We start from the raw sequence: 23,971 nt of genomic DNA on the forward strand, positions 1-23,971 counted from the left end.
CCAGCAGACAATGCTGGCTCCACACTCACAGGCCCTGCCTAGCCATTTCCCTGCACATGGGATCAGAGAAAACTTCCTTCACGGGAAAACTGAGCACCCTTTCATCCTCATGGCCTTCACTACACTTGCTGGGGGTCTCTAGACCTGTCACCCCATGCAGGGTCGGGGCTCCGAGTAGCGGGGCCAGCATGGAGTCCCTCCTCAGCCCCATCCCCGAGGAAGGGCTCGAGCAGACAGGGTCCCAGAAGCCCCAGGTAGCTTCCCCCATGGAGGGGGTTCACGGTATGTATGCCGCATATGTGAGCCACTGCACAAGTGACACAAGTGACCGGTCTTCACGAGCGGGAATGTGCGTCTACATACACACACACACACACACACACACACACACACACTTACACGCGTGTGCTTAGAGCAGGTCTGCTCCATTCCCCCAGCAGAATCCCTCTTCAGGACTCACTGAGTTAAAATGTGCCAAGTGCTAGTGCAGCGGCTGGCACACAGTAGGCGCTCAATAAACGTCAGCCAACAGTATTACCTCTATTAGTTCCACACATACTTGTTAAGCAATTACTCTGCCCTAGGCAAGGGGGTGCCAGGTGAGGCAGACTCAGTCCCCGAGCTCCTGGAAGCCCCAGATCAGCTGGGGAGACAGATTCCCAGGCCACCATCTACCGAGCCAGCTGGCCATCAAGCAGTCATCGAGTGCCAACTGCATACCAGCCTCTCCAGGCCTGTGAGGGGCCCAGAGGTGAATCTGACTTGCTGCTGCGGCCTTCAGGGAGCTGCCTGTCCGGTCAGAGAGGCGTGGGAAATAGAGCGCCGCGACGGGGCGGGATGGGTTGGGGATATGCAGAGACAGAAAGCCGTATCTCAGAGCTTCCCACCTTTCCTGTTGGCTTCCGGGCTCAATGCCCAGGTCTGGGTGGGGTGAGGGCTGTCCTTCCAATCTCCCTGGGGTGTGGGTGGGTAAGGGGGTGGGGAGGGGAAGGCCCAGGAGAAGAAAGCGTTGTCAGAAGGACCAAGGGCTGGGGCCCTGAAGGTGGGCCAGGCACGGAGCGCGGCAACCTGGTCTGTCCAGGTTAGTGCCTGTGGCCCCTCCTGAGCAGCACCGCCTGTCCCTGCGGCCCTGAGGAGGACCTCCCAGCCCTCAGGCAGGTGGGCAGCAGGTGGGCTGGACCTGCCTTTCACAGATGGGAACGCTGAGGTCCCTACCCGGAGCCACGAGGTGGTGGGAACGGGAGACAGGTGCCTGGAGAGCGGAGGAACAGCAAGCAGTGAGGCCGGGGGTGGAGACGCCTCACGTGAGGACTCTCCCTGGCCGCACGCCAGGCTGTAGGCCTGGGCGCTCAGGTTCCGACACTGACAGCTGAGACCCGGCTGAGCCATGGGTGTGACTTGGCCACTGTCCCCTTGGGGGCCTTTGGGGCACCACAGCCGAATTGGACAAGGCTGCGGTCTGGCTCAGGCTGATTCAAGCCCCAAACACGCCCCCATGTCCCTGGGCCCTCCCCTGCTCTCAGGAGGCCGGGTCAGGGGGGCCTGCAGCAAGAGGACTCCTCTGGGCCCTCGCATCCAGCGGCCAGAACTAGCCTCGCCATCCCCTCCTCCAGCGAGCTCACGGCCACCCCACAAGGAAGTCTCTGCCCACGCACCCCCTCTCCTGCACACACACCGTATCTCCTATAGTCCCTGAGCCTTACACACACACACACACACACACACACACGCCATAAACAACATACCACACACACACTTTCCCCGACTTTTTACTTTGAGCGACAACAAGAAACAAATGAAAAGGACTTTGAGACTTGAGAGAACTGGCCCCCTGCCCATCTTTCCCGGTAGCCCTTGCTGGTCTTAGCCCAGTCACTTCCTGCCCCTCGTTTTGTGGGCACCAGGTGCCCTCCCCTCACCACCCCTCACTCGGGGGAAGCTGGCCTCAGGCTGTCCGGCCCCAGGTCCAAGGGGCCTCCCTAGCCCTCTACCCGCCTGCCATCCCCACAAGCCAAGCTCCCTACAGACCCCACCGCACGCGGTGGCCCGGTGGACCCCTCCTCCTGCTGTGTGTGAGCGCTGCCTGTCTTGGCCTCTGGAGCGAGGGGTCTCAGCCTCTCTAACAGCCTCTCTTTATGAGCAGTTCAGTGAGCCAGGCCCTGGCCACGGAGTGAGCCATCGAATCCCCCCAAGAGCCCAGTGAGGTCAGGGCCGGCAGTGTGCCCATTTACAGATGAGTATCTGAGGCTCAGAGAAGTGGGTTGCCAGCAAGGCGGAGCTCAGGCTCAAGTCAGCTGGCTGTACCTGTGCTCTTAACGGTGAAGCCAGAGCACCCTGTCTGCCTCCCAGAGCCATTCTCTTGGAGCCTCACGAGGGCACCAGCTGCATGGCCGGCTCAGGCTGGTCTCAGCCAGCACCAGGTGTGGGTGAGCTGGGTTCTTGCCCCTGCAGGTCAATCAACTCCAGAAGCTCCTGCGGCTGAGCCAGTGACTTAATCTAACCTCCTGTTCGTCAGTTTCCCCTTCTATCAACTGGGGAAAATGGTAACCACTTCCCTAGAGGTTGTGGTGACATTAAAAAGAGTTAATCCAGGTACAGCCTCAGAACTGTGATTAACTTATTTCTCCTCTAACAACCACTGACTCTACCTCAGGACTCTACTCGGGTGCCCCACCTCCTCCAGGAAGCCCTCCTTAACGCCCACAGTCTGGCTCAGACACACCCCCTCCCCGACACTGGCCTTCTCTAGCACCCATGATCCATGACTGCAGCCCGCACGCAGCCCCTCCAGTGCAGTAATCACCGTTCATGCTTCTCAGAGTCAGGGACCCGCCGTGCAGGCCTCCGTGTCACTCTGTGGGGAGTGTGTGCTGAGAGGAAGCTCAGCGCCTCCGGGTATTGTGGGAAGGGAGGGCACTCTCCCTCCCAGGCCTTGCTCAGGCCCTGGAAGTGCCCCTGCTGAGGGTCGGGGTAGGAGAACACTTCTTCCTCCTCTAGTCTCCGCTGAGCCTATGACTGGGCTCAGAGGGTCAGCACGGGCTCCAGGACCTGTCTTGTGACTCATTATAGTCACACAGCTCCTTCTACCCTCCAGACCCTGTCCCCCATGCACATGCATAAACGGGCCCTCACAGACTCTGAGATCCTCATCCCAAAGGACCCCAGAGTAGCTGGATCCCTGGGTGGCACTGGCCTTGGGGAGGTTGTGAGGGACCCTGGCACACTGCCCACCATGGAGCGCCGAGGTCCTGCATCCAACCATGCATCCGTCCAACCAGCTGGGCTCTGAGGCCACGGTGGGGTGGCCTTCAGGATACCCCTCTGCATCAGGTAGGCTGCGCTGAGGCCTCAGCTGCCCCTTCCCAGAGTGAGGGCCCTGTCCCCCCACTCCCCTCCCCCAGAGGAGTCCTGGTTGCTTAGTAACAGTGCCGTCTGCCTCCACCCTGCCGTGGAGAGGATGTCAGCCACTCCAAGGACCCGCTCAAGTGACCCTGCTAGCTCCCCTCCACCTGGTCAGCTCCCTATGGGACAGGGCTGGAGTATAGGGCCCACATGTCTCTTGCCAGTTACAATTCCACTAGGCAAGTCAGTCCACCCCCAGGCAATGATGCCTGGCCAGCCAGGATTCTCTGCCTGATGAAATGGACCAGGGCAGGGGGCGAGGTGGGTGTGCCGTGGGACAGCCGTTGGGAATTCACATGGAAAGGTGTGCGCTGGAATTCATGGAAGTGTGGGCATGGTATGAGTGTGTGTCTGCATGGTGGGGGCGTAGCTCACAAGCCTAGAGAGGCCAGCGGGGGCCACCTGGAAGTCTTCCTGGAAGAGGAGCGTCCTGGCCAGCAGTGAGAAGGAGACACAGGCTGTACGGACCAGGGGAGGGAGGTCGAAGTGAGGTCCAGGTGTCCCTGTCTGAGCCTATGCCAATGGCCACCCCTTCTGCCCCTCCCCAATCCTCCCTGCAGCTCCCTGTGGCCAGCAGCTCTGCAGCACTCAGCTCTGCTCCACTTCGCGCAGCTCCGCTCCAGAAAGGCCACCTCCTCCCTGCCCTCCTCGTCCCCCACCCCTCCTGCTGGCACCACTCACCGTTCACAGCCTCGAGGGCGTGGGGACCCCAGAGCTGGACACACCGCACCGGGGCCCCAGAGCCCAGCTGGTCGGACGGTCGCACGGTCGGACGCAGGACCCCAGAGCCCCGAGGTGGGCAGTGTGCCAGGGTCCCTCACAGCTTCCTCAAGGTCAGTGCCAGCCAGGGATGTAGCCACTACGGGGTCCTTGAGACCTGTAGAGCCCACCCCAGGCCCCTCATCGCAAACCTCAGGCCCCAAAGTGGGCTTTACTCCAGGTATACCTCAGGCGGGCAGGTCAGTGGGCAGGGGGCACTCCTCTGTCCACAGGCTGGCCCAGGTCTGGGGTCTATCAGGAGAGGTCCCAGGCTGGGGGCCAGCCCTGGCCTTGCTCACAGAGGCCTCACAGGGGACACCCGGCACCAGCCACGGGGAGCTAAAATTGGAAAGTGGAGAGTGGGAGGCAGCTGACAAAGCTATTTCGCAGGCTCTTCACCGTGCTCCGGTTTCAAGCTTCTGCTCCCTTAACCCGATCCTCAGGGCCTCCCTACCCCCACCCGGCCCGTGGGGAGGTGCGTCAGCCCTCAGGCCAGCGGCGTAGAAGTCAGGTCCGGCAGGCCGCTGGTAGGGGCAGGGGCAGCGGACGGTCTTCTCCGATCAGAGACTGCAGGGGGGCTCACTGAGAACACTCAATCCTGTCCCTGGTCCGCTGTGTGACCTTGACAGGTCCCTGCCCCTCTCTGGTCCATGAGCCCTCCATCTGTGTAATGGGGAGAATGCCGACGGTGGCGGCCCAGGAGAGCTGGTTTTGGAATTGGTGAGGGAGATTTAGAGGATCTGGGGCGGGAGAGAGGGCCATGCCAGCCACCTCGCTCAGCCCAGCCTGAAAGGATGGCCACGGGTCAGGCCGGAGCAGGATAGAGAGGGCACAGGTGCTAGCTTAGGTCCCAGGGATGACCCAGGAGGACTCCTGGGGATGAGCTAGGCCCTGGCAGGAGGGAGTGGCCAGGCTCACCCTGAGCCCAATGCTGGTCAGCACCTTGGGCAGCGGCCAGCACACTCCCCGGTGGCCTGGCCCAGCCTAGCCCCACACCCACTACCCCAGGGCACTTCTTCAAATAGCACAGCCTCCAGCTGGCATCCAGGGCCTGGATACACAGAGCACTGAGAGAGTGGGCAGGTGTGGCCACGGACACAGGCAGGAACCAGGGATATGGCAGGCTGGGGCTCAGGGGCTGGTTGGCGTAATGGGGGTCAATGAGAAGCTATAGGCTAGACCTCCCTCCTCCCGTGGGGAGGTCACAGGAAGTAAAGGCAGCTCAGGAGGGTATGGAATCAGAGAAAGGGGCCCGGAGGAGGGGTGGATTTGTCAGGAGTTGATAGAGACTTACTGAGGGGAGTGGGAACCCTAGGGGCCAGAAATATGACTGAGGTGATGCAGAGGGAGTTTCTCCACAAGAAAGTCATCTGAGGCCTTGGAGGCGCAGTTTGAGCAGAGGGTGGGGACCGGCCCACCTGGAAGGTATGGAGGAGTGAATGAAGGTGTAGAAGGCCGGCCTAGAGTGAAGACAATGCTTTCTAGAGCCTTCAGTGGGAAGGGGGAGGGGCCGAGAGTATCGGCTAGGATGCGGCACCAAATGGCAGGGGGCCTGGGAGGAGTGGGAGATGGGCGGGGAGAACGATGGCATGAGATGCCCAAGGGGCTGTCTCTCTTCAGAATGGGGACCGCTCCACCTCAGTGGGGACCATGAACTGGGCTAGGCAGGGCCGGGGGGCAGCAGTGCCCTCACCCAATCTGTCTCCCTCAGCCCCATCCAGGCTATGGGCGTCAAGACAGCCTTGCCCGCAGCAGAGCTGGGCCTGTACTCCCTGGTGCTGAGCGGGGCCCTAGGCTATGCTGGCCGGGGCCTCTTTGAGGCTTCACAAGGTAACAGCTGGGCCCCGGGACAGAGGGGTGGGACCGTTCTTCCGCTGGGGGTCTCAGGGCTCCACCCAGCAAGGCCAGAAACTTAGAGGCTCCAGACTCAAGGGCAGTCCCTAGGCCTTGGGGCTAGGGGGTTGAGTCAGATGCAGCCACAGGGAGACTCAAATGCAGAAGCACACTGACAGAGACCTGGGCAGAGCCAGAGAAAGAGAGAGAGAGTGTGTCTCAGACACTCAGGGATACAGAGACCTGGCCCCAGACACACAGTGAGACCCAGAGAGAAGCAGAGGCAGAGAGAGACCCAGGCCCTCTCCCGTCCCCCGAGGGTGGCATCAGCCTTGCTGTAGAGGCAGGTGTGGGTGTGAAGCGCCCTGAGACCAGACTCTGTTCTCAGGTGGGGCCCACAGGAAAGCCTTCCGGGAGTCTGTGCGACCTGGCTGGGAGTACATTGGCCGGAAGATGGTAGGTCTCCCGCAGCGCAGGGTCCGTGACCGGGGTCTCTGATCCCTGGCCCGTCTCTCCTGTCCCAAACCCTTCCCCGCTCTCCCCTGTTCCTAATGGTCCCACATAACACAGGGCTGGCAATGGGGAAGGTCTCTGGCTTGAAGTTTCAGCATCTTCGTTTTCTCCACTGGCCCCTCCTCCGTCCTCCTGGGGCCAAACCAAGCCTGCCTCAGACCCTGCTCATTTAGGAAACAAACCGAGACGGGCTTCCGCAGGGCCTCCAGCACCATCCTCCCCAGGAACAACGCAATAATGGTGGAATGTCAGGCAATGTGCTGGACAGAGGGGGAGCTCGGAGCAGCAGGGCAGCCCACGTGGTGCCCCTCATTCCTCTCTACCTACCTTCCTGGTACTTCCCTCAGAGGGGAAGGCAGGGACCTCAGCCGTTGCTCTCCTCTAATGCACAAGAAGACTCTGGGGGCAGGGAAGGGGTTGAGACTCTGACCAGCCCAAGTGCCAGCCCACTCTGCCCCCGCCCCACCTTAACCTGCCTGGGCCTGCCCCAGGACGTGGCTGACTTCGAGTGGGTGATGTGGTTCACCTCCTTCCGCAACGCCATCTTCTTCGCTCTCTCCGGACACGTGCTGTTTGCGAAACTCTGCACTATGGTTGCCCCCCAGGTGAGCTGGACCTGAGCTCCCCCTGCCTCCCCCTCCCCCTCAGCCACAAGGGTTGCAGGGAAGCCATCCTGGGCTCCCACCTCCGTTCACATGGAGAGGTAGACGAAGCCTTCTCCCTGTCCACAGCTCCGCTCCTGGATGTATGCTGTGTACGGGGCCCTGGCGGTGGTGGGCACGATGGGCCCTTGGTACCTGCTGCTGCTGCTTGGCCACTGCGTGGGCCTCTATGTTGTCTCACTCTTGCACCAGCCCTGGCTCTGTCTCGGCCTCGGCCTGGCCAGCCTTGCCTCTTTCAAGCTGGACCCCCTCATCTCCTGGCAGGTGTGTGCTGGGGCGGGGCAGGGGTGGAGGGTGCAGGGATAGGACCCCAAACCTCTCACCCCATCCGAAACGTTTGCCTCCTAAGTCTCCCCAAGCACTTCCTTCACTTTCCCACCCGTCTTCAAGCCTCTGACCATGGAGCATGCCCTGCCCACAAGGTGGTCGCCTCCACCGCAGCAGAGACACGTCCAGCTCCTTCCCTTCTCTGCCCCAGCACTTATGAAATTGGCCCTAGGTGGCCAGTGTTGACGGGCGCTGGCAGAGAGGGTGACGGCAGAACCAGGCTGGGCCCCTGCAGGAGGCTGGGTGGGCTTCCCAGAGACAAGGGGCACCCTGGTGAGCTGGCGGCCTGTTCTCTCCCATCCAGAGCGGGTTTGTAACAGGGACTTTTGATCTTCAAGAGGTGCTGTTTCACGGGGGCAGCGGCTTCACGGTGCTGCGTTGTACCAGCTTTGCGCTGGAGAGCTGTGCCCACCCTGACCGCCGCTACTCCCTAGCTGACCTGCTCAAGTACAATTTCTACCTGCCCTTCTTCTTCTTCGGGCCCATTATGACCTTTGATCGCTTCCACGCTCAGGTGAGGGGACACCCTGTGGGCTCCCAAGACAGAACTGCGCCCCCCCCGGGCGGAAGTGAACCCCCCTCAGGCCCCAGAGGGGCCCGTGTCTCCACTCGCAGCGTTGCCAGGATGAAGCCGCGTCTCCCCTCACCCTCGCATCCCCAGACAGCTAGTTCGTGACTCACCGCTCAGACAGGGCTCCTCGCGCAGGGCTTACCTCCCCCACTCAGACCCTAGCCGTCCCTCAGGTGAGCCAGGTGGAGCCGGTGCGGCGAGAGGGCGAGCTGTGGCGCATCCGGGCCCAGGCGGGCCTCAGCGTGGTAGCCATCGTGGCCGTGGACATCTTCTTCCACTTCTTCTACATCCTCACCATCCCCAACGACCTCAAGTTCGCCAGCCGCCTCCCGGACAGCGCCCTCGGTGGGTGCGCGCCGGGCCCAGAACAGGGATGGGGACGGGGCCGCCACTTGAGAAGGACGGACCCTCTGCGCCCCAACGGCGGCGGAGTCACAGCTGGGGAAGCTGGCGCCCCGGGGGACAGCACCTATCGCAGGGTGGGGGAGCGGGGATTTAGCCTTTGAAACGCGTGGGACTTGGAGGTAGGTTTGCCCCGTGACACCGGGCAGTGGTACCAGACAGAGGCCGCCCACCTCGCCGAGGCCTAGGGCTGATTTCCCCAGCCGGATAGGGTCTCCCAGGGGCCAGCCCCTCCCCCCAGGACGTGGGGGCGGGGCCTCCGTGGGGGCGGCCGGGGCGCAAGGATACCCCCACCCCCACCCCCACCCCGAGCTGGGGAGAGTGTGTCTGTAGGGGAGGGCAGGGCTCCGCGCCTCCCCGGGATTTGGGAAGACCCGGGGTGGCGTGGGGGACGGGGGGAAGGTCGGTGTAATGCCCCCCGGGCCGTGACGACCCCTTGTCCCCAGCTGGCCTAGCCTACTCAAACCTGGTGTACGACTGGGTGAAGGCGGCCGTCCTCTTCGGCGTCGTCAACACCGTGGCGCGCCTCGACCACTTGGACCCGCCCCAGCCTCCCAAGTGCATCACAGCGCTCTACGTCTTCTCCGAGACGTGAGTGCGAGGTCCGGGGACTCGCCTCCGGTATCCCCACCTCCCCTTCGCCTCTTGCCCCAAGCCCCGGAGCTCATCTCCTGGCTGATTCCCACCCGTATGCTCTCCTCCCACAGGCACTTTGACCGTGGCATCAACGACTGGCTTTGCAGGTGAGTTGGGGTGGGGTGGGATGTCACAGCCATCCCCCAGGTGGCTGAGCAGGGCCGTGGCCGGGTGGGTCCACGTCTTCAAAGATCACCTCTGGGCCAGAGGAAGCAGGGAGGGAGGGAGGAGGTCATGGCAGAGGTCGAAGCGAAAGACAGAGGTTTGGACTTGGGTGGGGCCCCTGGAGGTGAGAGAAATGGAGTGGAGACACACAGCAGGCAGCCTGGACAGCACTTGGCCGTGGATTGAGGGCATCAGGAAGGAGAGGGCGATGACTCCCAGGAAGTCGTGTGCCCGGAAGGACTCTGGTTGAAGGAGCCAGCAGAAGGGCCTGAAAGGAGCGGTCAGAGGAGCAGGAGAAAAGGCAGGACCGTGGGACACCCTGGAAGCTAAGGGAAAACCATCCTGGCATGGTAGGGGCAACTGGGTCAGATGCTGCTGGTGTCAAGGAAGCCAGAGACTGAGCGTGAGCGTGGGTGGCATGGAGGTTCTCAGCCTTTCCCTGGAGAGGCAGGGGCGGGGAGGAGTCGGGGCTGGGGGCGTGGGGGACAGAGGAACCGCAGGGTAGTTCCCGTGTGGACAGCTCCTAGAAGAAGCCTGGTACTGAAGGGGGACACACAGAAGTGGCCGAAGGGAGAAGTGGGTGTTTTAAAGACAGGAAATAATGGGACATGCTTGGGTGCCGAGGGGAATCATTCAATAGAAAGGAGGAAGTTGACAGCGCAGGATAGAGGGGTGATTGATGGAGGGAGCTCCCTGAGAAGGGGAGGAGGCGATGGAACCAGGCAGAGCTCTGGCTGCGGCCACGGAGAAGGAAGAAAGGCCGGTGTGGATGCAGAAGAATGGCAGGTGAGTGTGGAAAGGTGAGGGATTCCTCCTGAAAGCTTCGGTTTTCTCCGTGAAGTAGGAGGCAAGGTCATCAGCTGAGAGATGCAGGGTTGGGGGTGGAGGGAGGCACACAGATGCTGCCTCTCTCCTCCTGCCTAGATCACCACACCCATTCACACGTGCAGGAGAGATGAGGTGGAGTAGCCACGGCAGAGCCTGAGAGAAGACGCTGACCAGAGAAACCGTGGCACTGACAGCTCAAGTGGGGTTGGGGGTAGTGGGTTTATGGATTCTAATATGTGAAGGTGTGGGGTTTTTCCCATCAGGGCTTCGCTTCTTGGGTGCAGGTGAGGAGAATGTGGGTGATTGGGCTTTCCCAGATGGGTAAGAAGGAAGAAGTGAGGGAGAAGGGTTTTTAGGTTATTTGTAATGATGACTCATTGAATACAGTTAAGAAGGGTGGTAAAAATAGGAGGGGGTCACAAGATGAGGAAGGTGAGGGGGAGGTCAATGAGATTGAAGAAGTGGAGCTAGGGAGTCAGGTCAGGTGCGGGGGGCAGGGTGAAGGATGGAAATTAGGAAGGAGTCAAACAAGTGGTGCAAAAGTTGGGGTGTGGCCATGGGAGTGGGTGACTGAGGTGGAGTGGAAAAGAAACATTGGTGAAACGAGGAGGTCAAGGAACAGAGAGGCTGGTTAAGCAATGGGTCTTCTACTGAATTTATTTAACAAATATTTATTGAGTATCTACTACGTGCCAGGCACTGTTCTAGGCACTGGGGATACAGCAGTGAACATGACAAAGGCTGTGAACTCATGGAACTTACAGCCTAGTGGAGAGAAACAGACCATAAACAGGTTAAAAGAAAAAAAGATAATTTTAGAGAGTGGTAAGTGTTATGAAGAAAATAAAAGAGCGTAATGGGGTAGAAGCTTCTTTAGTTGGGGTTCGGGTAGGCCTCTGTGAGATGAACTGAGACTTGAGTGATAACGAAATTTGGAGAAGAGAATTCCAGGCAGAGGGAACAACAGGTACAGAGGTCTTGAGACAGGAGCCAGCTGTGTGTGTCTGAGTATCAGAAAGACCAGTAAGGGGACAGCATAGTGAATGAAGGGGAGAGTGGTGGGTGATAGGTCAGGGAGGGAGGCAGAAACCAGATGACGTGGCATCTTCTAGCCACAGGAAGGTGGTTGAGTTTATTCTGTAATGAGGAGCTATCGCGGGAGGGTGTGATTGTGGAAGTGAGGTGAGCTGGGTTACACTGTTAAAAGATGCCTCTAACTGCTGTGTGGACAACGGACAGTAGGGGGCAGAGGCAGAAGCAGGGAGATGATTTAAGAGGCTCTTGCAATGATCTGTGTGACAGGAGATGATCCCCTGGACTAGGGTGGTGTTAGTGGAGGTGATAAGCAGTGCTCAGGACCCAGTGGAGCCCGTATAGCATTTGCTGGTCTGGATGTGAGTGGAGAGGGGAATTGAGAATCCAAGATGGCACCAAGGCTTCTGGCCAGCAACTGAATGGATGGTGGTATCATTAGCTGAGATGGGAATGAAGTAGGTTTGGGCAGGGATGGGGGAGTTGGTCCTTCATGTGAGATGTCTGGTAACAGCTGGATATATGAGTCAGGAGAGAGACTAGAGGGACAGATTTGGGGCTTGTCAGCATAGAGACAGTATTCAGAGTCTGAATGAGATCGCTTGGAGAAATGAAGGTAGCTAGAGAAGACAGGAAGTTCAAGGCTGAGCCCTCCACATTTTGAAGTTGGGTAGAGGAGGAGCAGCCACCTCAGGTCCAGGGTGTTGAATGTGCCCAGGATGATAGCGTTGAGGAGGCTGCCCCCGTTGTGTATCCTTTGCCCGTCTCCCACCTGCCTTTTCCCACACTCCCAGCGGCCCCTTTTCCCGCCTTGCCTGCAGGTACGTGTATGACCACGTTGGTGGGGAGCACTCTGAGGTGATCCCAGAGCTGGCGGCCACTGTGGCCACATTTGCCATCACCACTCTGTGGCTCGGACCTTGTGATACTGTCTACTTGTGGTCATGCCTTAACTGCTTTGGCCTCAACTTTGAGCTCTGGGTACAGAAGCTGGCAGAGTGGGGGCCCCTGGCACGAATTGAGGTGAGCAAGGAAGGTCTGGGGCTGGGTTGTCTGGGGCACTGGAGGGGGTGGCACTACTGCTCTCTGGAGTCTTCCAGCCACACCTGGCTGCCAGGCCAGAACTTTCTCACTACCACCCGCCTCCGGGTCGTCGGGGCAATGGCTCCCTCTGTGGGTACCTGGCCCTCCCTTCCCTTCTGCAGGGTCGGCGGGCACCCGGGCCTGGCTGTGTTGTTCAGGCCCTGCCCTCTCTCCAGAGTTCAGTTTCCCATCTTTTAACAATGAGGGAGAGCTGACCGGGGACTCTCAGGGACACAGGCATATCCCCAGGACCCAGGTGGCCACATAGGCAAGGCCTCTGACCCGCCACGTCCTCTTTCCCCTGGGCCTCTTACCTCACTGCCTATGTTGTCCGGGACCCAGCAGGCCTCTCTGTCGGAGCAGATGTCCCGCAGGGTCCGAGCCATCTTTGGGGCCATGAACTTCTGGGCCATCATCATGTACAACCTTGTAAGCCTGAACAGCTTTGAGTTCACAGAGCTGGTCGCCAGGCGCCTGCTACTCACAGGTGAGGGACGGGGGATACGGAATATGCCAGGTATCAACCTCAAGGACTGTGACCTCCTGAAATGTCCCCACCCCACCGCAATTCCCCAGGGACTCAGCAGGGAGGCACAGTCAAGCGGGGAGAGAGAAGAGTCACTGGGGGAAAGGGGAGCTGCTTCCAGGCGCGCATGACCTCTTCCCCACACAGGGTTCCCCCAGACCACGCTGGCCGTCCTGTTTGTCACCTACTGTGGTGTCCAGCTGGTGAAAGAGCGAGAGCGAACCCTGATGCTGGAGGAGGAGCAGAAGCAGGACAAAGAGAAGCCCGAGTAGGGGAGAGGGGGAGAGGGATGGGCTCTGCTCAGCTGTTCCTGGGAGGGGCCTGACTGATACAATAAAAGACTTTTTACCGCGCTTTGGCTCTCCCCTGCCCCTTCCTCCGGCAGTCTCCTGGCTCCCTGTCCAGGCTGGATGAGGAGCTGGAGGTTCAGGGAGGGGGCTCCAGCTCTTGGCGCAAACAGAACGTGTAGGAGACACACGTGGAGGGCAGAGACCACCGACCTTGGCAGCCCAGCAGCTGAACACGGAAGCCCCAGGTCTTCAAACCACCTGGTCGCTGACGCTTGGAGCACCTGATCCCAGACCCCGAGCTGCTTGCTCGGAAGGCACTTTATTCTTCTTACAGGAGACTTACCCAGGCTGCAAGGTGCACTCGATGGGGAACCCCCCCCCCCCATCTGACAGGCGAGGAGACTGAGTTCTGTGGGGAGTTTACGGGCACACACAGCCAGGCCGGGGCTGGGCCGGGATGCAGCCTGACCAGCCCCCGAGGTTCTGCCTCATGGACCAGGAACACGGGGGATATGGAGACACCGGAGAGGCCAGAAGTTTCTCGTCCCCACCCAAAAGGCTAGCTCCAGGTAGCGATTTCCCCTTCCTGGCTGAAGCGGCCGCTCGGGCACTGTGATGGGATGGGATACAGGTGGGCTTTGCCTCTCCCAGACTCCTCCCTGGAGCCCCCATCCCAGAAGGCTGGGCCTGTGTGGGCTGCAGCATGGGGGGCGCGTGGTCAGGTCCTCTGGGCGGGTCACAGCTTGGTCAGGCGCAGCACGTTGAGCCGTACAGGTAGGAAGGTGGCTCCAGCGGCATAGGCGATCTCCCGCAGGACCCCCTCCCACTTCTTCTCATCCTCATTGTACCTGGGGTGGGAGGAGTGGAGACACGGACGAGGAGCTCGGTCAGCCAAGTCCTGGGTGGGACCCAGCAGGGAGGGGTGGCTGGGTGCAGTAGGCCACCCCTGGGGAGTGCCGCCCCCCCGCCTCAGGCCCATCCCCAGGAAGGCCAGCTCTTGGAGAGCGCCCACGCTCTGGGAAAAGGGTCCCACCCCCAAAGAACACCTGCCCTACCTTCCAGGAAGAGCCCCCTCTCAGGAAGCCCACACTCCTTGAAGTCCACCTCCCTCCAGGAAGGTCTGCACCTCCCCAAACCCCTCCTCTTGAGAATTTCTGTACTCAACTCTCCGAGAAGTCCCCCCGGGTCCTGCCCTCCCAGCAGCACTGCCCTCTAGAGGCTGCCTGCAGCACTGAGCATCACTGAAGGTTCAGAAGCTGCCCCAGGCTGCCGAAACCTCGCCCCTCCACCCCCAGCTAGGACCAGCCATAGAAGCAATGGCTCTGAGAAGCTGGGATCCAGCTACTTCTCAATCCCGACCCAGCTCTCCTCCTCAGGAGGGAGGGGAGAGGGAAGAGCTGGCTGCCTCTCAGGGCCTGCTCTCCTCCCTGGGGCCCGGTTCTGTGAGCCTGGGCCCTAACTTTGGCACCAGGTCCTGATTGACACTGTCGATGCCCCACAGGGGGGCGTGGTGACATGTGTGCAAACCCAGACTTTCCCAGCAAACTGGAGAGACCCTGGGCTGAGCGAGGCATGTCTGCTGCCCTGTCCCCACAGGATTTCCTGGAAGAGGGATCAGCTCTGCCCACAGATAAGCCTGCTGGGCGCTGCCTCGGTGCCCAGCTGGCCTCGCTCACGATTCCCCTCACCTCCCTAGGGCCAGGCTCACCTCCAGATGTCGTTGAGCTCTGTGGGAACCAGCTCCCCGGACTCAGTCTCCAGTGTGGCAAAGCCGCCGATGGCATAGAGCGTGCCCGCCAGGCTGACCAGGCTGAGCGAGCTGCGCTCTTGCGGGAAGGCCTCAAAGGGCGCCCACCTGGCAGGAAGCAGGGGGCGTGAGGAGGTGCCTCAGCCGCCCCCGGGGGGCCGCAGCGAGCCCGCCAGCACTCACAGCTTCACCTGCAGCCTGCAAAATCCGACCCCCAGGCACCCGTGCTCCCAGCCCAACCTGCTTCCCGACCTTTCAGGGATGCCCTCTGGTCTTCACTTCTTCCCCACTCTTTTGCCCCTCCCGTCTCCCTCCGCTGTCCCCTTGTCATTCCATCCAACCTGCCCCATGAAACCCACCAGGGCTCTCCCCAATGTCCCGCCTTTGCTCCTGAACCAACTCCAGCTTGCTACCTCAGTGACCATTGAGACCGTCCCTTGCACTCCTGCCCCGTCCCTTTTCTCCCCTTCACGGTCCAGTGACTCTCAAGGTGCCTTCACTCCCCTCCCCTGGCTCCCGAAGTTGGGTCTTCATCCCTCCAAAACTGCTCTCGGGTCCCCAGCCACCACAGGGCTCTGGAATCCAGGGTCCACAGTATGCACTTCTGCTGATGTGACTTTCTTCATTTCCCACTTCCCAGCCTCACCTCTTGGGATTCCTTGCTGAATAATGCATCTGCCCCTGCTGCCCCCAGAGCTTGGGCCTCGGCTTCTCCCACTAACATCCTCTCCCTGAGGGAGCTTGTCCCCTCCGAGTACTGTCCCCCCTCCCCAGATCTCACCCTCGAGCTCTCTCTTTGCCCTAGTGGGCTCCTCCTGGACACCCAGTCACCTCAAATCCACATGTTTTAACTCGACCCTCACTTTTCCTACCTAACTCCAACGGTTCTTCAATAAATGACCTCCTTGGGACTTCCCTGGTGGCACAGTGGTTAAGAATCCATCTGTCAATGCAGGGGACACGGGTTCGAGCCCTGTTCTGGGAAGATCCCACATGCTGCGGAGCAGCTAAGCCCGTGTGCCACAACTACTGAGCCTGCGAGCCACAACTACTGAGCCCGGGTGCCACAACTACTGAAGTCCGCACGCCTAGAGCCCGTGCTCCTCAACAAGAGAAGCCACCACAATGAGAAGCCCGCGCACCACAATGAATAGCAGCCCCCGCAACTAGAGAAAGCCCGCGCGCAGCAACAAAGACCCAACGCAGCCAAAAATAAATGAATAAATTAATATAAAAAAAAATAAATGACCTCTCACCCTCACTCAAAAGCGTCCGCCTCTCCCTCTCACCCCCACCATCCAATCAGTTGCTACATCCTGTTTCTTCTGTCTGCTAAACTCTTGCTACTGAGTATGGTCCCTGGGCTGGCAGCGTCAGCATCATGAGGGAGTTTATTAGAAATATACTCTGAGGCCCCTCCCCATACCTGAGAATCAGAATCTGCATTCAGAGCGAGATCCCCAGGGACTCATGGGCACATGAAAAGCGCTGGCCTAAGTCTTTCTCCAGTGCATCCTCTCTGCCCCATCCCTGCTGTACCCCCAGCTCCAGACCACCATCACTTCTTGCTATACAGCTGTACCCCTGCCTCCTAGGAAATCCGTAATCTCTTCTCTACATGAGCTGCCATGAGGCATCTTAGGAAAACGCACAAGGGAGCTTAAAACCCATCAGAGGCATTTCATTACTCTCAGGATAAAGTCCCTCAGCCCAACTGCCCCCTCTCCAGCCCCAGTACCCACAATCCCCACCTCCCTTCACCCACCACACTCCATCCAACCTGACCAATGCCCTCTCCTCCAGTAAGCCTGCCTTTTTTCTCCTAAATGCCTTGGCACCAGCCTTCCTTTGCCTTTGGGCATCCTTCTCCCACCACCTCTTTAGCTGGTTGAGTCCCACTGGTCTGCCAGCTCAGTTTTCTTCCTGATCTCCCAGGGCAGGGCAGCTTCTGTCTCAGTCACTGCTGTATCCCTAGCACCAGGCCAGTGCCTGGTACGAGTCTCTGAATGAGGAACCTGGCATCTCCGGGGAGCTCTCTCCTGCAGACCAGGCTGGCCACAACCCTTGTGGGGGAAGCCCACCTCACTGCTGATCGGAGTAGAGGGGCTAGTTCTGTGCTGATGTCCAAGCTGCACAGTGGAGACTCAAGACAGAGGCTATGTTTCCTGCCAGGGCAGACACAGAGAGGTCTGACATAGGCCCAAAGCCACACAGCCGGGCTGGTACAGTGGGGCCCTTCGTCCCTGGCTGTCCAGTGGAACGGGGGCAGGGAGGGGGGAAGCAGCCATACTTGCCGTCCACGATGTTGTACACCTCAGCTGAACTGGTCAGCCCTGTGTCTGTGACCCCAGCAGCCACAAAAATGCGGCCGTCGTGGATGATGGCCCCGAAGAGTGAGCGGGCAGTCTTCATGGGGGCCAGCTCCCTCCACTCGAACTTCTTAGGGTCATAGACGCACATCTTGTTCAGGCACTTCCTGTGGCGGGGCGGGGGGGGGGGGCGCAGTGAGTGAGAAGAAGGAGGCGGGAGCAGAGCCGCCTCTTCCCTTGGCCCAGTCCCTCCAGCTGCCTCGCAAGGCAGTCAGGACAGACCCCTGACAGCCTCGGGGAGACTCTGCTTCCGTTCTACCCGCCGACCCGGCTGCTGCACTCCTTCCTGGCCCGCGCCTCACCTGTCGCTACCTTTGCCGCCAATGACGTAGACAAGGTCCATATGCGAGAGCACAGAGTGGCCGTACACGGCATAAGGCAGCGGGTCCGATTCGCCCCATTTGAACGACCTAGAGGGGAGGGGAGTAGGGCGCTCTCAGCCCCCGTCTCTGCATCCACCCACCACCCAACACATATTGGGACGCCCCCGATTCGTTACCGGAACTCCCAGACCTCTTAGCTCCTCGCTCCCACCCCACCTGCCAACCCCGCCGAGCCCCGACCCAAGCCCGCCTCCGCCCCTAGCCCTGGGCTCTCGCTCCCCCGCCACGCCCCGCCGCCGTCCTGGACCAGCCCCCAGGCTCCTCGGCCCCGCCCCCAGGCCGCGCTCACAGCCTGTCGTAGCACATGACCGAGTCCAGGCTGCGCTCGTCGTCCTTGAGCTCTCGGCCGCCGACCACGTAGATGGAGTTAAGAGCCTCTCCCAGGCCGAAGAGGCAGCGCGGCGAGGGCAGCGGCGGCATCCCCAGCCACTCTGAGTCCAGGTGGTCAAACTGCGGGCCGGGTGGCCAGTCAGCGACCGCCCCCCACGTCCCCCACCAACCCACCGCCCCAGTCCCAGCCCGGCCCCACCGCGGCCCCGTCTGGCCACCCCCAGGTCACAGAGGAGTCCGGGTCTCCAGGTAGGGCCAGCGCAGACTGGAGGCGGTGCCTGGAGACAGTGCCTCTCCTCCTATCAGGCTGAGAACAGCCGACCGTCCCACACCCCGTAGGTGCCGGGAGATCACCGTTATAGCACCGTGATGGGGCATCCCATACAGAGCTGAGAAGGGGCCTCTGAGAGGGAGGCCCAGCTGCCGTCCTGGCCTTCCCCAGCACAACTCCTGAACTGAGGCCTGCCTGCTCCCTGTTTTCCACTCCATCCCACTGCACAGGAAACATCCAAATACAGCCACTCACCCCTTAAAATCTACAGTGTAAGTCTGCGACCTTGTGTACCCCAACAGGTGTTTTTTTTTTTTTCTTTACTGGCGCACCCCTGCGGCTTGTGGGATCTTAGTTTCCCCACCAGGGGTTGAACCTGGGCCCCCGGCAGTGAGAGTGGCGTCCTAACCACTGGACCACCAGGAAATATCCCCCAACAGTCTTTTAATAACCATACTAGGGGCTCATCTTTTGGGAGAGTTTTCTGAGGGCTGAGCACTGTGCTGTTGAACACTTTATAACCATCAATTAACCTTCAAACAACCTTATCAAGCAAGGAAGAATAATATCCCCATTTACGAACAGAGGCCCAGAGAGAATAAACAATGTGCCCATGATGTGCCTTGGCTGGTAGAGATGCCCCCCCTCCCACCCACCCCAGCTTAACCCTGGCACCACACTGTCCCTCACTCCTCTCAAACCTGGTCAGGCCTCACTCAGCACACTGCAGGCTCCTTCCCATCTCCGTCCCCGGCTCACTGGTTCCCAGCCTGAAGCACTGCACCCTCCCCTCCATGTCTCCGAATTCACCCAACTAGCAAGGCTCACACCTACATGGCCGGTCACCAGAAAACCATTCCTGCCCTCTGAGATCCCACTGTCACATTATAACTTGGACTGGGCACTCCACTCTCCTGGTCCTTCCTGGGCCTCAGTTTCCCCATCTGTGCAATGGGAGAGGAAGGGAGGATGGTCCCTTTGTTTGAGACACTCCGTTCCACATTCCAGTCCCAGCCTCATGCATAGTTGTTGGCCAGGACCCCTACACTGACCTTGTTCTTCCTTCTCACTGTCCCTGACTCCACCCGCTGTGCAGAGCTAGGGCCTCCAACATATCAGACCATCCTGAGGCTGACATCTCCCTGAAACTGAGACACCGAAGTTGTGCATCTTATTGTCAACTGCCTATAACTATCTTCAGCCTTCAGGCAAGTGGCTGTCAGTCATCCTCCCGGGTCTACATCTCAGCCTAGGCCCAATGGCGTTCCCCAACAAGTAGACACAGGCCTCTCCTGGGCCCCAGGGCTGCCCAGAAATCAGAACTGGCCATGCCCCTCCCAAGGCTGGCCAGGCACCTGCAAGAAGTAAGCACTCATGGGGTCCTCTTTGTTGTCCTCATTGTAGAAAAGGCCCCCAGCCACGAAGACCTGGTTCTCCTTGGTCACTAGACTGACGTGGTTCTTGGGGACCTGGGTGGAGAGGGAGGCACAGTAGCACTCGTTGGCTGCCGGGTCATAGGCCACGGCGCCCTCCTCACTGATCATGAAGATGAGGTCCTGTAGGAACATGCCAAAGCGCAGGGTGTCATTGAGGATCCCGGGTAGGACGCGCTCGGCCTCCTCTTCATCCTCCTCTGCCTTGGCTTCGGCTGTGCCCTTGTCAGTGGCCTTGGCCCCCGCTGCCTCTTTCCCCTTCTCCTTCTTCTTGCGCAGCACGGTGATGCGGCCCTCGTGTGCATCCTTCACCATCTGCACCTTGCGCAGCAGCTCAGGCTGGGCACGCACGAGAGGGTGGCGCTCCACGCGGCTCTCTAGGAAGGCGCGCGGCAGCAGGCGGCAGCGCACGCTCTCGAAGACGGTGGGCAGCGAGCGCTGGCGCTCGGCCTGCCCCTCGGCGTCGCCGCTGCTCGCCCATCTCATCACCGCCTCGAACACGGCCTCCTCCTTCTCCACGTTGAGGCCATCGCTGGAGATGATGGCGATGAGCTCGTCAGCCGAGAGCCCGAGGAAGTCGGCGTCGCGGGCCACCAGCGAGAAGCGCGCGCAGATGAAGTCGCGGGCGGCCACGGCAAGGCGCGCGCAGTCGAGCAGGAGGCCTAGGCGGAAGACCGCCAGGCAGTTGGCGAGGCACAGGCGCTTCTGGAGGAAGGACACGCAGATGGTGAAGATGGATGGGATCTGGAAGCGGTGCGCCGTGGCGAACAGGTCCTGCACGCTTGCCTCGTCCAGCGCGATCTCTGACGTGTACAGGTAGTGTAGCACCTGGGCCACCACGTCAGGGGACACCTCCTCCAGGCGCAGCTCGCCCGCGCGCTCGGGCTCGGCCAGGAAGCGCGCCCGGAAGTAGGGGCTGCAGGCAGCCAGCACCAGGCGGTGGCATGGGAACTCGCGCTCACCCACCCGCACCACGCAGTCGAGGAACTTGCCGTGATCCAGCATGTCCTTGAGCCCGTCCTGCAGGAGCGTCTGCTGGTAGAGCCGCTGCTCCTCCGCCTGCTCCAAGCCCGACGCCATGGTGTGTGGCCTTCTCTCCGCACTCCCTGCCTTCTTGCTGGGTCGCGCACAGTCTACGCAGCTGTCCGAGCCGGACTATATATAGAGGTGGACTGGGCCCTGTAAGGCGAGCTGCCTGGCCTCCTGCACATGACGCAGAGGGGACAGCTGGGCTAAGGCCCCCTCCCAGAGCAGTCTTGACTCAGCCCAGGGGCTCATGGGATAGGGGTGGGGTGTCTCTGTCCTCCCTGAAAGATGAGGGCCTTGCTGTCTCATTTCTAAACGGAGCACAGAGAGGCTTTGACGGCTTTCCTTGGTTGGGTGATACCCCTCAGGGGAGGGGATGACCCAAGCTCCGCCCCTCAGTCCAAGGAGAGGGAAGCCTTTGAGTCCCTCTTCCAGGGTCTCCCTTCCTCCATGCCTTCTCCGCCTTTCTACCCAGGTGCCTCTAGCCTCCTCCTTGGGGTGTATCTTGCTCCAGCCACCCCTGGACGCAGTGTGCTTGGGTTTCCTGCTCAATGAGCTTGGGCATGGGGACCCTGTTGCCTCAACTTTAAAGTGGGAAGACTTTTCCCCTTTCTGCCCCAGCTCTGAGAGCCTCCTTGGACTGTGCAAGGAAGCAAGAAGGTACTTAAATAAACAAGGTCACCACTTTCCTGGGGGTCCTGGGAAAGCCAGATCCCTGTGTTGAGCCTCAGTTTCCCTTCCTACACAGCGAAGAGATGGGCGAGTTCAATTTTAAGGGCTTCAGTTCTTCTGAGATTCGGAAGCACTGAGGTTCTGTGTCCCTGCGAGTACACTGGCACAGGGTTTAACCCTGTAAGTCGTCAGACATGCCAGAAGATTTAATTTCATAGGATTCAATCATTCTAGGTGTTTAAACCCCCAGGGATCAAAAAACAAACATAACACTCAGTTTAATATTCCAGGAAAGCTGCCTATGCTCGGTTCTTGGTCCATACTAAGCTTGGCCTGAGCCTGTGCAGCCTTGGGGCCCCTGCACCCTGTCTAGCATGTATGGAATCGGGGTAGAGGTCTGGGACAGCCGGTCCCGATGCCCACCCTGCTGTGGACCTCTGACCACCCTCCCCCTACCCCACACATGCACACACACACATCAGCCTCAGCCGCCAAGATTAACTTGTTCCCGAAGTGCCAGAGGGTGCAGCTGTGGGTTAAATTTAGCCCCCGAGACACTGGTGTGAACTGCTATGGGGCATTCTCCCACCATTCTTCTGAGTCACTTGTTTATAACCTCAGGCTTGCGGGGGGCAGGGGGGATTGGCGAGGGGGCCTCAGCCTGGGCCAGGACTGAGTCATCTCCCCGTTCTGTGATCTCAGTGATGTCACTGCCTGTCCCTCTGATCAGTGCTTTCAACCTGCTTGCTCACCCCACCAGCGGCTCCCAGAGGGGCACAGCACCCAGGCAGTTCCTGGAGGTTGTCCTGTCTGTCTTTCAGAAAGGGCAAAGGCTCACCCAGGGGCCTCCGGCCCGGCCCTGGACTGCAGGGCACTGCCAGTAAGAAGCATCAGTGAGGAGACCAGGCTCCGAGAGGCTCAGCAGCTTGGCCAAGTCACACAGCTGGCAAGTGGCTGAGCCAGGATTCGAAGCAGATCTGCCTACCTCCAAAGACTGTGGGAATCCCTTTCTACCTTGCTGCTTCCTGCAAATAACAAAAAATGTCTGTTAGGGCTTCCCTGGTGGCGCGGTGGTTGGGAGTCCGCCTGCCGATGCAGGGGACGCGGGTTCGTGCCCCGGTCCGGGAGGATCCCGCATGCCGCAGAGCGGCTGGGCCCATGAGCCATGGCCGCTGAGCCTGCGCGTCCAGAGCCTGCGTGTCCGGAGCCTGTGCCCCACAACGGGAGAGGCCACAGCAGTGAGAGGCCCGCGTACCGCAAAAAAAAAAAAAAAAAAAAAAAAAAAGTCTGTTAGTCAGAGTCTCATTTACCAAAGACCAGGACAGGAGGTACTGACTGAACAATTAACTTATATTTATCAGATGACTCAATGACATATTTTTAGATTATGATGAATTCCATGGTGCTCATTTCCTACCAGGCATTCTACCAGAATGTTTACAAGTGGCGCATCCATTCATTGAGAACCTACTGTGCACTCTTCTAAATGTTGAGGATTCAGCAGTGAACACATCGGGCAACAATTCCTGTCTTTATGGAGCTTACCGTCAGTTGAGGGAGGGGGCAACAAATAAATATATAAATATATACGGGGTGTCAGATGAGAACTGCTATGGTGACAAGTAGCTGGGAAGGGGGCATGGGAAGTGACAGGTGGAGGTGGTCACAACTTTAAGTGGAACAGTCAGGATGGACTCACTGAGAGGACTACACCTGAGCAGGTTCAAGCCAATGCAGAGGAGCTTTCCAAGCAGGGGAACAGCTTGAGCAAAGGCCCTGAGGCAGGAGTGCACCCCTCATGTTCCAGGAACAGCAAGGAGGCCAGTGAACAATGAACGAGGAGGTGAGTAAGGAGATAAGGGCAGAGAGGTTGTGGTGGGGTATCATGTCTGGCCAGTGTACAGACTTCAGTTTTTCCCCTCAGTGAAATGGGGAATCACTGTTTATTTTTAAATTATAATTATGGGAAATGCATGTATTTCCAGAGAGAGAATGATATACTGATCTCCCATGTACCCAGCATCCCATTTCAACAACTGTCAAGTCATTAAGTCATGGCCAATCCTGTGTCATCTCTGCCCCACCCACTCTGTTCTCACCCAAGGACATGCCCAGGGATCGGATGTGGGAGGGAGGAAGCAGGACTCCAGGGCTTGTAGTTGAATCAAAGGAAACTGTCATCTCACTTCATCCTTTTAAACGTTACGGCGCTGGGCTTCTCAACAGAAACGCGCCAGCATCTAAAATTCTGAGGGCAATGATTTCCAGCCTGAGTTCTAGACCCAGGCCAACTCATTCCTGTGTCAGGGTGAAAGAAAGAGTCAAGCTCTTTGGAATTTAATCCCCTGAAGTGGTCCTGAGGAGAAGGTAAACTTTAGGGTTAGGAAAAAGGAGCCCACCAAGACATAAACCTTCTAGAAGTTAAAGATCTCTGCAATGAACTGAAAGGGATACAGTCTCGGCAAAGTGGGACAGGGAACCACTGGCTGGGGGATGTTGTTAGGCATTCTCAAGTCTTCCCGTGGGAGCTGGTTGCAGTGTGTGCACCCCAGGGTTATCTTGCTGCACGGCTCCCTGGTTACAAGAGTGATGAAATCGATGGAACACCCGCCGTGTTTGCACATATTGGAAGGAAAACTGAATTTATAGCAAAGGGTTTGGGAACGCAGCAGTGATAAGCACATAGAAACCGAAGCAAATCACGCTTGAGA

The 23,971-nt window shown here is 59.4% G+C and overlaps 2 protein-coding genes across 2 annotated transcripts; one reads left to right on the forward strand and one right to left on the reverse strand.

Annotated features, from left to right (window-relative positions):
• Positions 1-615: 615 nt before the first annotated feature.
• On the forward strand, positions 616-13,399 carry HHATL (hedgehog acyltransferase like). Its single transcript, XM_022553779.3, has 12 exons — positions 616-4,235; positions 5,873-5,991; positions 6,383-6,450; positions 6,999-7,112; positions 7,239-7,433; positions 7,801-8,010; positions 8,241-8,412; positions 8,916-9,060; positions 9,177-9,212; positions 11,952-12,153; positions 12,559-12,700; positions 12,887-13,399. The coding sequence occupies exons 2-12, from the start codon at positions 5,886-5,888 to the stop codon at positions 13,009-13,011; spliced, it is 1,515 nt and encodes a 504-aa protein (XP_022409487.2). The 5' UTR covers positions 616-4,235; positions 5,873-5,885; the 3' UTR covers positions 13,012-13,399.
• KLHL40 (kelch like family member 40) lies at positions 9,227-22,541 on the reverse strand. Its single transcript, XM_022553777.2, has 6 exons — positions 19,485-22,541; positions 17,818-17,978; positions 17,448-17,555; positions 17,067-17,252; positions 14,738-14,884; positions 9,227-13,877 (listed from the first exon to the last, which is right to left on the reverse strand). Exons 1-6 carry the CDS (start codon positions 20,640-20,642, stop codon positions 13,766-13,768), a joined length of 1,872 nt encoding a protein of 623 aa, XP_022409485.1. The 5' UTR covers positions 20,643-22,541; the 3' UTR covers positions 9,227-13,765.
• Between the last annotated feature and the right edge of the window lie 1,430 nt (positions 22,542-23,971).

Source organism: Delphinapterus leucas, chromosome 10 (assembly GCF_059928025.1).
Source record: "Delphinapterus leucas isolate spDelLeu-1000000601 "Yukka" chromosome 10, BTC_Dleu_Yukka2, whole genome shotgun sequence".
Lineage (NCBI taxonomy): Eukaryota > Metazoa > Chordata > Mammalia > Artiodactyla > Monodontidae > Delphinapterus > Delphinapterus leucas.

What these genes read in the sequence shown, in the direction of transcription:
- HHATL (XM_022553779.3), top strand. Translation starts at nt 5,886, where the DNA reads ATGGGCGTCAAGACAGCCTTGCCCGCAGCAGAGCTGGGCCTGTACTCC. An exon ending in ACCCCCTCATCTCCTGGCAG is followed by an intron (nt 7,434 to 7,800) that starts GTGTGTGCTGGG and finishes TCTCCCATCCAG; the next exon opens with AGCGGGTTTGTAACAGGGAC. An exon ending in CCTCCCGGACAGCGCCCTCG is followed by an intron (nt 8,413 to 8,915) that starts GTGGGTGCGCGC and finishes CCTTGTCCCCAG; the next exon opens with CTGGCCTAGCCTACTCAAAC.
- KLHL40 (XM_022553777.2), bottom strand. Translation starts at nt 20,642, where the DNA reads ATGGCGTCGGGCTTGGAGCAGGCGGAGGAGCAGCGGCTCTACCAGCAG. An exon ending in TGAGTGCTTACTTCTTGCAG is followed by an intron (nt 17,979 to 19,484) that starts GTGCCTGGCCAG and finishes CCCGGCCCGCAG; the next exon opens with TTTGACCACCTGGACTCAGA. An exon ending in GGCGGCAAAGGTAGCGACAG is followed by an intron (nt 17,253 to 17,447) that starts GTGAGGCGCGGG and finishes GCCCCGCCACAG; the next exon opens with GAAGTGCCTGAACAAGATGT.